This window comes from Cervus canadensis, chromosome 29 (assembly GCF_019320065.1).
Source record: "Cervus canadensis isolate Bull #8, Minnesota chromosome 29, ASM1932006v1, whole genome shotgun sequence".
NCBI lineage: Eukaryota > Metazoa > Chordata > Mammalia > Artiodactyla > Cervidae > Cervus > Cervus canadensis.
The window spans coordinates 17,578,076-17,593,548 of NC_057414.1; the positions used below are offsets into that span (position 1 = coordinate 17,578,076).

Genomic DNA, 15,473 nt, shown 5'->3' on the forward strand with positions numbered 1-15,473 from the left:
CATGCAATAACTCTTCTCATTTATAACTCCAGTCCTTCCAATTTCACTTATTGATGTCAGGAAATTTTATCTTTATGTACACTATGTGCCTCAAAGATAAACTAATGATTCTTATAAATGCAATAGTTTCTCAAATTATGCTGAAGACAACATGTGGAGTTGATAAAACAAAGTTACAAAATTACTAGCTGTTAGACTAATAATTCTGACTTTCTCCTTTAGATCTTTTACTAAATTATGTGTGAAATAAAAACTATAGTTACAAAATTGTTAAAAATAATACTAGCTTTTATATTTGCCATTGACTTTTATTGAGATCTTTATGTGTCTGTAAGACTTTGACCTACTGTCCCTTGACTACCTGATGCAAAGAACTGACTCATTGGAAAAGACCCTGATGCTGGGAAAGATTGCAGGCGGGAGGAGAAGGGGACGACAGAGGATGAGGTGGTTGGATGGCATCACTGACTCAATGGACATGAGTTTGGGTAAACTCCGGGAGTTGGTGATGGACAGAGAGGCCTGGCATGCTGCAGTCCATGGGGTTGCAAAGAGTCAGACATGACTGAGTGACTGAACTGAACTGGAGGATTCTCTTGAGTTTTTCCTACAGGGCTGGTTTAGTGGTCATGGACTCCTTCAGCTTTAGTTTTTCTGGGAATGTCTTAAATTTCCCCTTGTGCCTGTGCATCTCCAACAAGACAAATGTTATTCTCTGTTCTGCAACTTCTTATCTCTGCATGAGTAGGAAAATGTTATACCTTTAGAGATCAGAACCTTGAGAATGGGCTATCCTGAGCATTTCAGGCTGTAGGCAACATTCTTATTTGTCTCAAAAGCCATAGAATACACAGATTAAAGTAAAAAAAAAAAAAGATCTAATATGGACTCAGATTTGTTCTTTGGTATTATACCTCTTATATTTGACAGATAGGTTTTTCTGGGTTTATGAATCTTGGTTGACAGTTTTTTTCTTTTAACACTTTGAATATTTGAACCCACTGCCTACTGTCTGCCAAAGCCTGACAAGAAGTCTGAGAATGTTATTGAGGATGCCTTGTATGTGGCAAGTTGCTTCTCTTGGTGATTTCAAGATTCTTTCTTTGCCTTTGGCTTTTGAAAGTTTGATTAGAGTGTGTCATAGGGTGTACCTCTTTGAGTTCATCTTACTTAGAGTTCATTGGATATTTACATCTGTATCTTTTGTTAAATTTGGGCATTCAGTGATTATTTCTTCAAATATTCTCTCTGCCTCTTTCTCTCTCCTTCTTTTGGAACCTTAAAATACACCTATTGACTTGTTTTATGATGTCCCACAGATATCTTAGGCTCTGTTCCCTTTTCTTCAATCTTTTTTGCTTTTTTCTTCAGAATCATAAATATCTATTGATCTATCTTCTAGTTCACTCATTCTTTCTTCTGCCTGATCAAATCTGCCTTTGAATCTCAATAGTTAGTTTTTCATTACAGTTATTGTGATTTTCAGCTCTAGAATTCAGCTCTAGGGTTTTCTAGGTTTTCTGTCTCTTTGTTAATGTTTCCATTTTCTTCATATATTTAAAAAACTCTATCTACATCTTTCTTTAGTTCTCTGAGTATCTTTAGGATGGTTTTTTAAAAAGTTTTTATTTTGTGTATCAGCCATCAGCTCTTTTCCAGGGACAGTTTTTTTTAAATTTAGTTTTTCCTTTGAATGAAAAGTACTTTCTTGTTTCTTTTTACACTTTGTGATTTTTCTTAAAAACTGGACATTTGAAAATAATTATCTGGCAACTCTTGAAATCAGATTCTCCCTTTCCCCAGGGTTTGCTGCTTTTTGTTATTTGTTTGTATTTTGGCTCTCTCTATGCTAACAGTCAGCCTGGGGGTATAAACTTAAGGTCTTCTCAGGTCTCTAATGTGCCTGTCCCTGGACATGTGTGGTCATTTTGTAACTTTCCCCATATATGTAATTGCTGTTTATATATGTATTGACTATGCCAAAGCCTTTGACTGTGTGGATCACAATAAACTGTGGAAAATTCTGAAAGAGATGGGAATACCAGACCACCTGACCTGCCTCTTGAGAAACCTGTATGCAGGTCAGGGAGCAACAGTTAGAACTGGACATGGAACAACAAACTGGTTCCAAATAGGAAAAGGAGTATGTCAAGGCTGTATATTGTCACCTTGCTTATTTAATTTATACCCAGAGTACATCATGAGGAACGCTGGGCTGGATGAAGCACAAGCTAGAATCAAGATTGCTGGGAGAAATATCAATAACTTCAGATATGCAGATGACACCACCCTTATGGCAGAAAGTGAAGAAGAACTAAAAAGCCTCTTGATGAAAGTGAAAGAGGAAAGTGAAAAAGTTGGCTTAAAGCTCAACATTCAGAAAAACTAAGATCATGGCATCTGGTCCCATCACTTCATGGCAAATAGATGGGGAAACAGTGGAAACAGTGTCTAACTTTACTTTTTTGAGCTCCAAAATCACTGCAGATGGTGATTGCAGCCATGAAATTAAAAGACACTTACTCCTTGGAAGGAAGGTTTTGACCAACCTAGATAGCATATTAAAAAGCAGAGACATTACTTTGCCAACAAAGGTCCGTCTAGTCAAGGCTATGGTTTTTTCAGTAGTCGTGTATGGATGTGAGAGTTGGACTATAAAGAAAGCTGAGTACTGAAGAATTGATGCTTTTGAACTGTGGTGTTGGAGAAGACTCTTGAGAGTCCCTTGGACTGCAAGGAGATCCAACCAGTTCATCCTAAAGGAGATCAGTTCTTGGTGCTCATTTGAAGGACTGATATTGAAGCTGAAACTCCAATCCTTTGGCGACCTGATGCGAAGAGCTGACTCATTGGAAGAGACCCTGATGCTGGGAAAGATTGAGGGCAGGAGGAGAAGGGGAAGACAGAGGATGAGATGGTTGGATGGCATCACTGACTTGATGGACCTGAGTTTGAGTAAACTCCAGGAGTTGGTAATGGACAGGGAGGCCTGGCAGGCTGAGGTTCATGGGTCTGCAAAGAGTCGGACATGACCGAGTGACTAAACTGAACTGAGCTATAACTTATTAACTATGGACATCTAGAGCTTCCCTGAAAGTTGTAAGACTTCAATAGACTCCATAGAATAAAAATATTAATAGTTACATTAGACAGATTCGCCAGTGTAATTGTCCAGGATGAGATCAGGTTCCTGGGGGTTCTTTTTCTGCTATCTTCTGAGAATTGTTTGCCATGAATATAAATTGTTACTTCTATGGGATTAATGGTTAGAATTAATGGCAAGAATGGATTAATGGATTAATGGCAAGCATACAATTGCTGGGGTATAGTAGTTTTCAAAGTTTTATAAGAAACTGTAAATTTTATTTAGTTTGTAAGACACTTTCAAACATTTTCAGAGGTCCTGTACCTCTTTACATCCCACCAGCATTGTATGATCATTCAGAGCCTCTCTGTCCTTACCAGTTTTTGCCATTGTCATTTATTTTTTTGTTTTTGCTTTGAGAAAATTTTTATTGCACGTTGTTGAATTAATTTGTTTGAATAAACAGCACACAAAACAAAGATTTATGTTGTGAAAATCCCTGAAGCTTCTAATCAGCAGTCTGCAAGGCATGGAGACTTTGGTTTTGTGTCTTTTTAAGTCATATATTTCCATTTATTTTTAGATTTTGAACATAATTGGTTTCCAAATTATTTTTTTAACCTACCCTGGGATTTATTTATATATATTAGTCCATAGTTCAGTTTATTCTATTATCTCAAATCAGTGCTAGCCCATTTAATGCACCAACACCGAATAGAAATTATTTTGCGATTTAATTGCTTTATGGATATTGAAATATCTGATATGAAAATTAAAGTTTTCAATATTTTAAATTTAACATTTTGTAAGTAATAGTTTTGTCTGTTTTCCCTTTACTTTTTATTGAAGGATAATTGCTTTACAGAATTTTATTGTTTTCTGTCAAACTTCTACATGAATCAACCGTAGGTATACATGTATCCCCTCCCTTTTGAACCTCCCTCCCATCTCCCTCCCCCTCCCACCCCTCTAGGCTGATACAGGGCCCCTGTTTTGAGTTTCCTGAGCCATACAACAAATTCCTCTTGGCTCTCTATTTTACATGTGGTAATGTAAGTTTCCATGTTACTCTTTCCACGCGTCTCACTGTCTCCTCCCCTCTCCCCTTGTCCGTAAGTCTATTCTCTACGTCTGTTTCTCCACTGCTGCCCTGTAAGTAAGTTCTTCACCACCATTCTTCTAGGTTTTGAATATGTGTGTCAGAACACGATATTCATCTTTCTCTTCCTGACTCACTTCACTCTGTATAATAGGCTCTAGGTTCATCCTCCTCATCAGAACTGACTCAAATGCATTCCTTTTTATGGCTGAGCTATTCCATTGTGTATATGTAGCAAAACTTCTTTATCCATTCATCTGCCGATGGATGGACATCCATGGGCATGGACATGCTTCCATGTTATAGCTATTGTAAATAGTGCTGCAATGAGCAATGGGATACATGTGTCTTTTTCAATTTTGGTTTCCTAAGGGTATATGCCTAGGAGTAGGATTGCTGGATCATCTGGTGGTTTTTGCCATGGTTCCTGACCCTGAAATGCTGCTCTTTTCTGTGAGAATGAATGTGCCCCCAATGAACCTGGTGCATCATGCACTTTTCACAAGGCTGTACAAGTATTAATAAATCAATCCTTGTGTGATCGGATATACATTTGATGTGCACTTTAATTTTCATAGATATATAGAATACTCTTTCAACTTTGTCCTTTAATACTAAAGAAAAAGAGAAAACCTATACATGAGTACTAAAAAAATCTGATCTTCTCCAGAAATCAAAACAGTATCAAATAACAGTATCAAATATGTGACTGTTAGCTGGTGATTTTTTTTTTTCTTTCTCATTTTTTCTTTTGAAAGTGAAAGTCAGTTGAGTCCCACTCTTGTGACCCCATGGACTGTAGCCTGCCAGGCTCCTCTGTCCATGGAATTTTGAATTTTCCAGGCAAGAATACTGGAGTGGGTTGCCATTTCCTACTCCAGCCATTGTCATTTTTACTGTAGCCCTTCTATAGGTGTGTAGTGATATCCCACTGTGGTTTTAATTTCATTCTCTGGTGGGTAATGATACTTAACGTCCTACTATGTTCTTAGTTGCCTTGGTCTGTCCTCTTCAATGAAATGTCTTATCATTCTTAACTGAATTTTATTGTTGAATTTTGAGAGTTCTTTCTGTATTATAGATATAATCCTTTGTTGGATATTTTGTTGCATATATTTTGTCCCAGTCTATTTCTGTAGCATCTCCTACATAGTATTCCACAGAACAAGAGTTTTAAAATTTTGATTAGGTCTAACAGTTTTCCCTTTTACTGTCAAGTCTAAGAGTTCTTTGTCTAGCCCACAGGTCTCAATTTTTCCTGAAAGGTTTATAGTTTACATTATGTATTTGTCTATGATCCATTTGAGTCAATTTTTATATTAAGTGTGTGGTATTAGGTTGAAATTTTATGTTTTTTTCTTTTTCTTTTTGCCTATGCTTGTATGTTTTTGGCCAATTGCTCTAGTCCAGTTTGTTGAAAAAACTTCTTATCCCATTACATTTCTTTTGGACCTTTGTAAAAAATCATTTTGACATTTGTGTGGGTCTATTTCTGGGTTTAAAATTATGTTCCACTGTTCCATATGTCTGTTCCTTCCCTAATACCACATTGATTTGATTACTGTAGCTATACAATATGCCTTAATACTGGGTGCAGTGATTCTCTCTCACTTTATTCTTCTTTTTCAATATAATTTTAGTTAATTTGGGACCAAGCCTTTTGGCATACATTTTAGAATCAGTTAGGACAGAGGAGCTTGGCAGGCTACAGCCATGCACAGGTTAATTGTACAGAAAAAACAAACAAAACAAACCAAGGAAAACTTGGTGGTATTTTGATAAGAATTACATTAACCTACAGATCAGTTTGAGGAGAATTGACATCTTTATGATGTTGACTTTTCCAATTCATAAATACATGTGTCTCTTCACTTTTAAAATATTCTTTGATTATCTTCATCAATACTTTGTAGTTTTGGGCTTACAGATCCTATGCTTGTTAATACCTATGTATTTATATTTCTTTGGGGTAATTGTTAATGGTATGTTGTGTTTCAGTTTCTATAGGCTCATTATTAATATATAGAAGTTGTGAATGGTTTTTGTGTGCTGGCTTCAAAAAGTTTTGCTACTGTTTCCTTATTTCTGTTTCCTAATCTTCTGGTGATCTGAAGAATTGTCTTAGAGACAGTTTTAGCATATTGGGTAACTAATCGCAAGCACTACTGTGAAATTGGTAGTATTATTTTTATCTTACAGTTTATATACTGAGCCTAACAGCCTGCGAAGCTAGTACAAGACAAAGCTAGATTCAAATGCAGACTGCACACAGCTGTTTCCAATATGCTATGTCATCTCAGGGTTAAAACAAATTTTCTGAAGGGATTTACGTGGTATATTTTGTGAGAAGTTTTCCCTGAAAGTGACAACTTGATTAGAATTACTAGATGCTTTACTTACTTTCTGTCTCTATAGACAGTGCACAAATATCCACTGACATGCAGGTGGTGCTAGTGGTGAAGAATACAACTGCCAGTGCAGGAGACATAAAAGATGTGGGTTTGATGCCTGGGTTGGGAAGATCTCCTGGAAAAGGAAATGGCAACCCACTCCAGAATTCTTGCCTGGAAAATCCCATGGACAGAGGAGCCTGGTGTGCTATTAGTCCATGGGGTTGTAAAGAGTTGGACATGACTGAAGTGACTTAGCATGCAGTGCATAGGGAAATTTGGGTTCCATTTTCCCTACTGAGTGCTTTAAAAAATTCTTTATATTTGAAGTATAAATATTTACCAGATTGGTATTCATTTCTTTTTTCCTTCAGTTAACTGTTATGAATCAGGTACTAGATATAGAGAGGTGAGTAACAGAGTCTCTGCCTTTAATTTGCTACAGTCAAGTAAAGAAGACTGATAGGAAAGCGGATAGAGTAATGGGTGTTAAGCATTCTGCTGAAAGTAAGTACATTTGCTACACAATAGTGTGCTGGAGCTGGAGCATATCAGCTTACGGGTGCAAATTGTAGGAATAGTTACATGACATCAGTCACGTCCAGCTCTTTGCAACCCCATGGACTGTAGCCTGCCAGGCTTCTCTGTCCATGAAACTTTCCAGGCAAGAATACTGGAGTGGGGATGTGAGGGCGATCTGGTTGCGACATCTGTCACCCCATTGATCGCCAGGGTTGATTTGGCTGAGCTGGCTGGCTAGGCAGGTGTCCCCTTCCTCCCTCACCGCTCCATGTGCGTCCCTCCCGAAGCTGCACGCTCGGTCAAAGAGGACGACCATCCCTGATAGAGGAGGGCCAGTCTTCCGTCAAGGGTATACTAGTAGCTGCGTTCCCCTGCTAGAACCTCCAAACAAGCTCTCAAGAATACTGCAGTGGACTGCCCTTTCCTTCTAACAGGGCTTTCCTGTCTTCTCCCTCCCTCCCTCCCTTTCTTTCTTCCTTTTTTGTCTTAGGGCACGTAATTTACTAAAATGCTACTATTACTGTTAACATAGAGAACAAGCTTATAGTTACCAAAGAGATAGGGGGGAGGGATAAATTAGAAGTTTGGAATTAAAATAAACACACTACTATATATAAAATAGCTAGCCAACAAGGACCTGTGTACAGCACAGGAAACTATACTCAAGATCTTATAATTACCTACACTGGAAAGTATCTAAAAAGAATATAGATTTAGATATAGGTATGTACTTAATCACTTTGCTATAAACCTGAAACTAACACAACACTGTAAATAAACTATATTTCAATAAAAATTTAGAAAATAGAAAAATAAAATACTACTGTTGGTACAGGAGCAAAGGTATTAAATCTAGTCCTTTGTCCTCGTTGCAACATGAGCTAATTCAGCATGTCGTATCATAAGATGTCACATGACCAACTGCTTCTTGTGATTTAAGCAAAAACCTTTTACAAATCTGGTGACCGATTCCCTTTTAGATGATGAGCGTGAGATTAAGTCTTAATTTCCTGTGGGTTCTTTTTTCTTCCCAGAGAATATAAAGCGGCTAACATCAGCATCAACTTATACCTCGTCAATGAACCTTGGCTCTTCTCACTGGCCTGGTGCTCCAAGATTCAATCAGTGACCACAGACAATCTTCAGGTCCTGAGGGAGATAAATCACCCTTACTACTTCATGGTGAGCTCGTTGCCCAGATTGTCCTTCCAAGTCTGGTACAATAGGAGTCTCTGTCCCCTCTCCACCCTACCTTGCCCACTGTGCAGTCTCCAGGGGAACTAGTTAAGAGCAGAGACTTATGTGAGATTGGAGAGGGGGCAGTCTCTATTCTCTTACCCAGATCCTTCTGTGATTTTCAGGCAGAAATTGTTATTATTGGTATAATAATCACTCTGTTTTGAATCCTCACAATGTGTCTTTCATGCATAACGTAATTCAGCCCTCTGGGTTAGCCACTAGGATTATCCCCGTGGGAAAACTGAAATTTGATGTTTTTAAGATCCTTGACATCATCACATGATGCAAAATTCAGAATGAGGTCTGACTCCAGAGTTTTGTTGCTGCAACCCCTCCTTTCTGAAGGCACAGCAACAATGATAGTGACATGAGGTTTGCAGAGAAAACCAAGTATACTTGATTCCAAAATGAACACTGTGTGTCCTAAGCAAAATACTTTTGGAAAGGAGAGTGTGAATATCCAGCTACTGCTTATGGTTAGAGGCATGGGGATCTGAACACCTGGTTTACACGTGCAACTAAATCCCATCACTTATCTATGAAGAGAGCCCCAGCTAACCAGTTAAGTGCTATAGAGCCTGTATTTTTTTTTATCAGCATAGAGCAGGATGACTGAGTCAGACACAATAGCCCACAGCAGAAATCTGCTCTCTGAGCTAGGTCTTTCCCTACCCCTGAATAAGATCTCACTCAGATTCCATAGTTTCTCTAGTCACGCTGAGATAATTTTTAAGTTCTTTTTGATCACCAAGAAGCCTTAGCTCAGCATTAAGTGTCTAATCCAGAGTAATAACCCAAAGTCTAAACTGCCTTGAACATTAAAGTTTTAGTCAGAGACACCTAAATGAGAAGCTTAAATATTTTAGGTTGCTTTCTCCATAGCTCCAGCCTCACTGGCACTTGTTTCTGACTTGATCAGAGTCAGGAGCAGGTGCGAGGTGATCGGGGCCAAGCGCACAATCTCACAGGGCCAGTACTGCATTGAGGTCTTACGGTGGCCGTGTAAAACCGCCTACCCCTTCTCCCTGGGTGCCTTGGGCAGCACTCTGCAGATGACCCTCAAGGAAACCTTGGATGGCAGGTCCCTTGGCATAGATGAAGCCTCTCCACTTGTCTGTCTCTGTACTATCCCCCTTCATGCTTAGACTATATACTTTTCTAACAATTTTATTTTTAAAAATTGATTACAGAGTAAACTTGTTCAGTATATAAAATTAATCATTTTAAAATGCATAAGTTAGAAAGCAGTATAGCCCTCCATAATCCTATCCTCCTACATCAGTAATGTCTGAAAGTTGTCCCTTTGGATATATTAAATAAAACTTTATTAAGTAAAATTTTCATTTTAATATTTGAATTGTTAATAAATTCATGTGAATCGAAATTCAGAGTGTAAAAGACGTTAAGTCAAAAACTTCTTTCTACACCTGGCCTGGACTTGTTTTAAAGAACCCAAGGTCAGTTTGTTCAAGAAGGTGGAGCCAGTATCCCAGGGACCCTCCTAAGCAACCCTCACCCTGAGTTAGAATATGCAGGTTCAGATCCTGGCCACCTATTGTGTGAACTTGGAAATGTTAGTTAACCTGTCTTGGCCTCAGTTTGCTTATTTGTAAATTGAGGATTAAAAGTACTACAGTGGAAGCATTTTTATCCAATATAATCCTCTCTGCTTAATGGTCTGTTAATTCAAAAATTTAAAACAAGGAATTGTGAAATAAATGATGTGTGGTCTGTTAGCATTTTTGTTGTTGTTGTTGTTCGGTTGCAAAGTCTTGTCCAACTCTTCATAACCCCATGGACTGCAGCGCCCCATGGCTTTCTTGTCCCTCACTATCTCCTGGAGTTTGCCCAAGTTCATGTCTGTTGAATTGGTGGTGCCATCCAACCATCTCATCATCTGTCATCCTCTTCTACTGCCTTTAGTGTTTCCCAGCATCAGGGTCTTTTCCAGTGAGTCAGTTGTTTGCATCAGGTAGCTTTATCCAGGTCTTCCCTTGTGGCTCATATGGGAAAGAATCCGCCTGCAGTGTGGGAGACCTGGGTTCGACCCCTAGGTTGAGAAAATCCCCTGCAGGAGGGCATGGCAACCCACTCCAGTATTCTTGCCTGGAGAATTCCCATGGATAGAGGAGCCTGGCAGGCTATAGTCCATGGGGTTGCAAAGACTCAGTCATGAAGCCCACAGCAGAGCTTCAGCCAGCCTCAGTCCTTCGAATGAATATTCAGGGTTGATTTACTTTAAGATTGACTGGTTTGATCTCCTTGTTCTCTAAGGGACTCTCAAGCATCTTCTCCAACACCACAGTTTGAAAGCATCAATTCTTCAGTGCTCTGCCTTCTTTATGGTTCAGCTCTCACATCCATACGTGACTACTGGAAAGACCACAGCCTTGACTATACAGACTTTTGATTACAGACCTTTGACTGTGTGGATCACAACAAACTATGGAAAATTCTTCAAGAGATGGGAGGACCAGACCACCTCACCTGCCTCCTGAGAAATCTGTTTGCAGGTCAAGAAGCTGGACATGGAACAGAAGACTGGTTCCAAATCAGTAAAGGAGTATGTCAAGGTGTATATTGTCACCCTGCTTATTTAACTTATATGCAGAGTACATCATGAGAAATGCTGGGCTGGATGAAGCACAAGCTGGAATCAAGATTGCTGGGAGAAATATCAATTACCTCAGATATGCAGTTGACACCATCCTAATGGCAGAAAGCAAAGAAGAACTAAAGAGCCTCTTGATGAAAGAGAAAGAGGAGAGTGAAAAAGTTGGCTTAAAACTCAACATTCAGAAAACTAAGATCATGGCATCTGGTCCCATCACTTCATGGCAAATAGATGGGGAAACAGGGGAAACAGTGACAGGCTTTACTTTTTGGGGTTCCAAAATTACTGCAGATGGTGACTGCAGACATGAAATTAAAAGACTATTGCTCCTTGGAAGAAAAGCTATGACCAACCTAGACAGCATATTAAAAAGCAGAGACATCACTTTGCCCACAAAGGTCTGTCTAGTCAAGGCATGGTTTTTCCAGTAGTCATGTATGGATGTGAGAGTTGGACTATAAAGAAAGCTGAGTGCTGAAGAGTTGGTGCTTTTGAACTGTGGTGTTGGAGAAGACTCTTGAGAGTCCCTTGGACTGCAAGGAGATCGAACCAGTCAATCCTAAAGGAAATCAGTCCTGAATTACAAGGATTGATGTTGAAGCTGAAGCTCCGATATTTTGGCCACCTGATGCAAAGAACTGACTCATTGGAAAAGACCCTGATACTGGGAAAGATTGAAGGTGAGAGGAGAAGGGGAGGACAGAGGATGAGATGGTTGGATGGCATCACTGACTTGATGGACATGAGTTTGAGTAAGCTCCAGGAGTTGGCAATGGACAGGGAAGCCTGGCGTGCTGCAGTCCATGGGGTCGCAGAGTCAGATATTACTGAGCGACTGAACTGAACTGACTGATACATACCTTTGTCTGCAAAGTGATGTCTTTGCTTTTTAACACACTGTCTAGGTTTGTCACAGCTTTCCTGCCAAGAAGCAATCTTCTTTTAATTTCATGGCTGCACTCACCAGCTACAGTGATTTTGGAGCCCAAGAAAATAAAATCTCCACTGCTTTCACTTTTCCCCCTTTTATTTGCCATGAAGTATGGGACTGGATGGCACGATCTTAGTTTTTTGAATGTTGAGTTTTAAGCCAGCTTTTTCACTCTCCTCCTTTACCCTAATCAAGAGGCTCTTTAGTTTCTCTTTGCTTTCTGCCATTAGAGTAGTATCGTCCATATATCTGAGGTTGTTGCTGTTTCTCCCAGCAATCTTGATTCTGGCTTGTAACTCATCCAGAGGTGCCTTTTGCATGATGTGCTCAGCATATAGGTTAAACAAACTGGATGACAATAAGAGCCTTGTCATACTCCTTTCTCAATCCTGGACTAGTCAGTTGTTACATACAGGGTATTGTTTCTTCTTGACCCGCATACAGGTTTCTCAGGAAACTGGTAAGATGATCTGGTATTCCCATTTCTTTAAGAGCGTCCCACAGTTTGTTATGATATACACAAAGGCTTTGGCGTAGTCGATGAAATGGAGGTATGTGTTTTCCTGCAATTCTCTTGCTTTCTCAGTGATCCAGCAAATGTTGCCAATTTGATCTCTGGTTCCTCTACCTTTTCTAAACCCAGCTTGAACACCTGGCAGTTCTTGTTTCACATAATGCTGAAGCCTAGCTTGGAGGATTTTGAGAATAACCTTACTAGCATGGGAGATGAGAGCAGTTGTCCAGTGATTTGAACATTCTTTAGTACCTTCTTGGGAACTGGGATGAGGATTGACCTTTTCCAGCCCTGTGGCCATGGCTGCATGTCCCAAATTTGCTGGCATATTAAATGCAGCACTTTAATAGCATCATCTTTAGGATTTTAAGTAGCTCTGCTGGAATTCCATCACCTCCACTAGCTTTATTGGCAGCAGTGCTTCCTAAGGCCCACTTGACTTCATACTCCAGAATATCTAGCTCTGGGTGACTGATTACACCATCGTGGTTATCTGGGTCATTAAAATCTTTTTTTGTACAGTTCTTCTATGTATTCTTTCCATCTCTTCTTGATCTCTTCTGCTTCTATTAGGCCTTTGCCGTTTCTGCCCTTTATTGTGCCTGTCTTTGGATGAAATGTTCCTTTGATATTTCCAATTTTCTTGCAGAGATCTCTAATCTTATCCTTCCTGTTATTTTCCTCTGTTTATTTGTGCTGTTCTTTGAAGAAGGCCTTCTTGTCTCTCCTTGCTATTCTCTGGAACTCTGCATTTAGATGGGTATACCTTTCCCTTTCTTTCTTGTTTTTCATTTCTCCTTTCCTCAGCTGTTTGTAAAGCCTCATCAGATAACCATTTTACCTTCTTGCATTTCTTTTTCTTTGGGATGGTTTGGTTCACTGCCTCGTGTGCAGTATTCTGGACCTCTGCCCACAGTTCTTCAGGCACTCTGCTTACTAGATCTAATCCCTTGAATCTATTCATCACCTCCACTGTGTATTAACAGGGAATTTGATTTAAGTCATACCTGACTGGTGTAGTGGTTTTTCCCACTTTCTTTGGTCTAAGCCTGCATTTGATCATGTCGAAAAAACCTACCTAATACTTACTGGCTTAAAATACTTGTTTGTCACATTCTGCATAATGGCTGAGCGCTTTCTCTGGTCTCATCCAGTTTGGTTGGACTGGGTGTCTAGGATGGCCTCATCCACATGTCTAGGGTCTTACCTGGAATGACTGTGGTCTCCCTTCCTTTGGTCACTCATCCTCAAGGAGGCTAGCTTTACTTGTGTTTGCCTGGTGGTGCTGGGTTCTCAGTAGTGAGAGAGGTCAAGCCCCAGTGCATGTGCCTTTCTAAGGATCTCCCAATCTGGTGTTTGCTAATGTTCCACAGACCAAAGATAATGACACAGTCCAGTCCAGATTCAAGGTAGGGCAGGTAGCAACAGACGTTAGCTCTTGATAGAGAGGAACAACCAAGTCATATTGCATACAGGCCTGCATTTGGGGAGGAATATTGTGATTATTTTATAAGCAATCCACTGCATACATACCTAATACATTTTAAAATATTCACTCACATTTTGACATAGACTCAAGGTCTTTCCTTTGAGGGTATTTTAGCTGATTGAATTCTGTATTCACTTGCTTATATATACTTCCAAATGAACCAGCTATGATTTCTAAGTTTGTTTACTTTTTTTTGTTGTTGTTCAGTCACTAAGTCATGTCCGAGTCTTAAAGCACAACAAAAACCTAAAGTCATTGGGAGAATGAGGAATGCACCCAGATTTTTATAATAATCCCAACACCCCCAGTCTCTTAGTGTATCACTCACATCTAATTCATTTGCGGTTTATTTTTACTTGTTTAGCTAGGGCTGCACTGGGCCTTCGTTGCTTTGCACGGGCTTTCTCTAGTTGCAGCAAGGAGAAGCTACTCTTTGTTGTAACGAGCAGGCTTCTCATTTCAGTGTCTTCTCTTGTCACAGAACATAGGCTCCAGGGCACGCAGGCCTTGGGAGTTGTAGCTCTTGGGCCCTAGAGCACGTGGCCTTCGGTAGTTGAGGTGCACAGGCTCGGAAGTTGCGGCCTGCGGGCTCTGAAGTGCACACTCTGTGGTTGTGGCACGTGGTCTTTAGTTTGCCCTGCAGCGTGTGAACTCTTCCCAGAGGAGGGGTTGATCACATGTCCCCTTCAATGAATGTGTGCACGCTCAGTCGTGTCTGACTTTTTGTGACCCTATGGACTGTAACCCACCAGGCTCCTCTGTCCATGGTATTCTCCAGGGAAGAATGCTGAAATGGGTTGTCATTTCCTCCTCCAGGGTTCCTCCCAACCCAGGGATTGAACCTGTGTCTCCTGCATCTCCTGCATTGGTAGGCAGATTTTTATTCACTGCACCACCGAGGAACTCCTGCAGTTTATTTTTTTCTTAATGACTTTTTCTGTCATCATCAACTTTTAAAAAGCATTGACTTAGTATCCTTTGAAAATGCCATGTTTTTTTACTCAGCTTTTACAGCTCTAAGTAACATTTAATTACACCACACAATCATAACAAGTGCGGCTGTTCTAAAGCCATATGGACAGTAAAAACAACTGATTCTTAGATTGTGCAGCCTACCTGGTGGGCATCCTGGAGCAGGCCAAGGCATTGGTCAGGTTCCGAGAGGGCATTAGGAGCCTTAGATTAGTGGAACTTGGTTGAAAGCTTCTGCTGTACCTGCCTACTAGTGCTGTTTGAAGGATTAGCTGTGAAAATACCCTTAATATGCTTAGAACACTTCCTTGGATCCTATAATTGCTCATTAATATTAGTTCTCATCATTATCACCATCATTCATGTTATTGTTATGATAATAATTATAATAATGATTATATAATTTTATATATTATTATATTTATTTTATTATATATATTATATGTGTTTATATATTATATAATATAATAATGATATTATTATCATTACTAATAATAAAATCATTACTATCATTTCTTTCTTTTCTTTCTTTCTACTAATCAACCCAAGAAAAGACCTTGGGATAGAGTGGAAAATGGCATAAGAAAGAAACAAATGCCAGACCCTGTACCATCATGT

General features: G+C 39.6%; 1 protein-coding gene across 1 annotated transcript in view; it reads left to right on the forward strand.

The window, feature by feature from the left end:
• The window catches only part of LOC122431460 (glycerophosphodiester phosphodiesterase domain-containing protein 4-like), a 108,250-nt gene that overhangs the window by 83,658 nt on the left and 9,119 nt on the right, over nucleotides 1-15,473 (forward strand). The window contains exon 14 of the mRNA XM_043452790.1: nucleotides 8,131-8,278. Within this exon, the coding sequence (XP_043308725.1) occupies nucleotides 8,131-8,278 (148 nt within the window). The remainder of the gene's footprint in view (nucleotides 1-8,130; nucleotides 8,279-15,473) is intronic.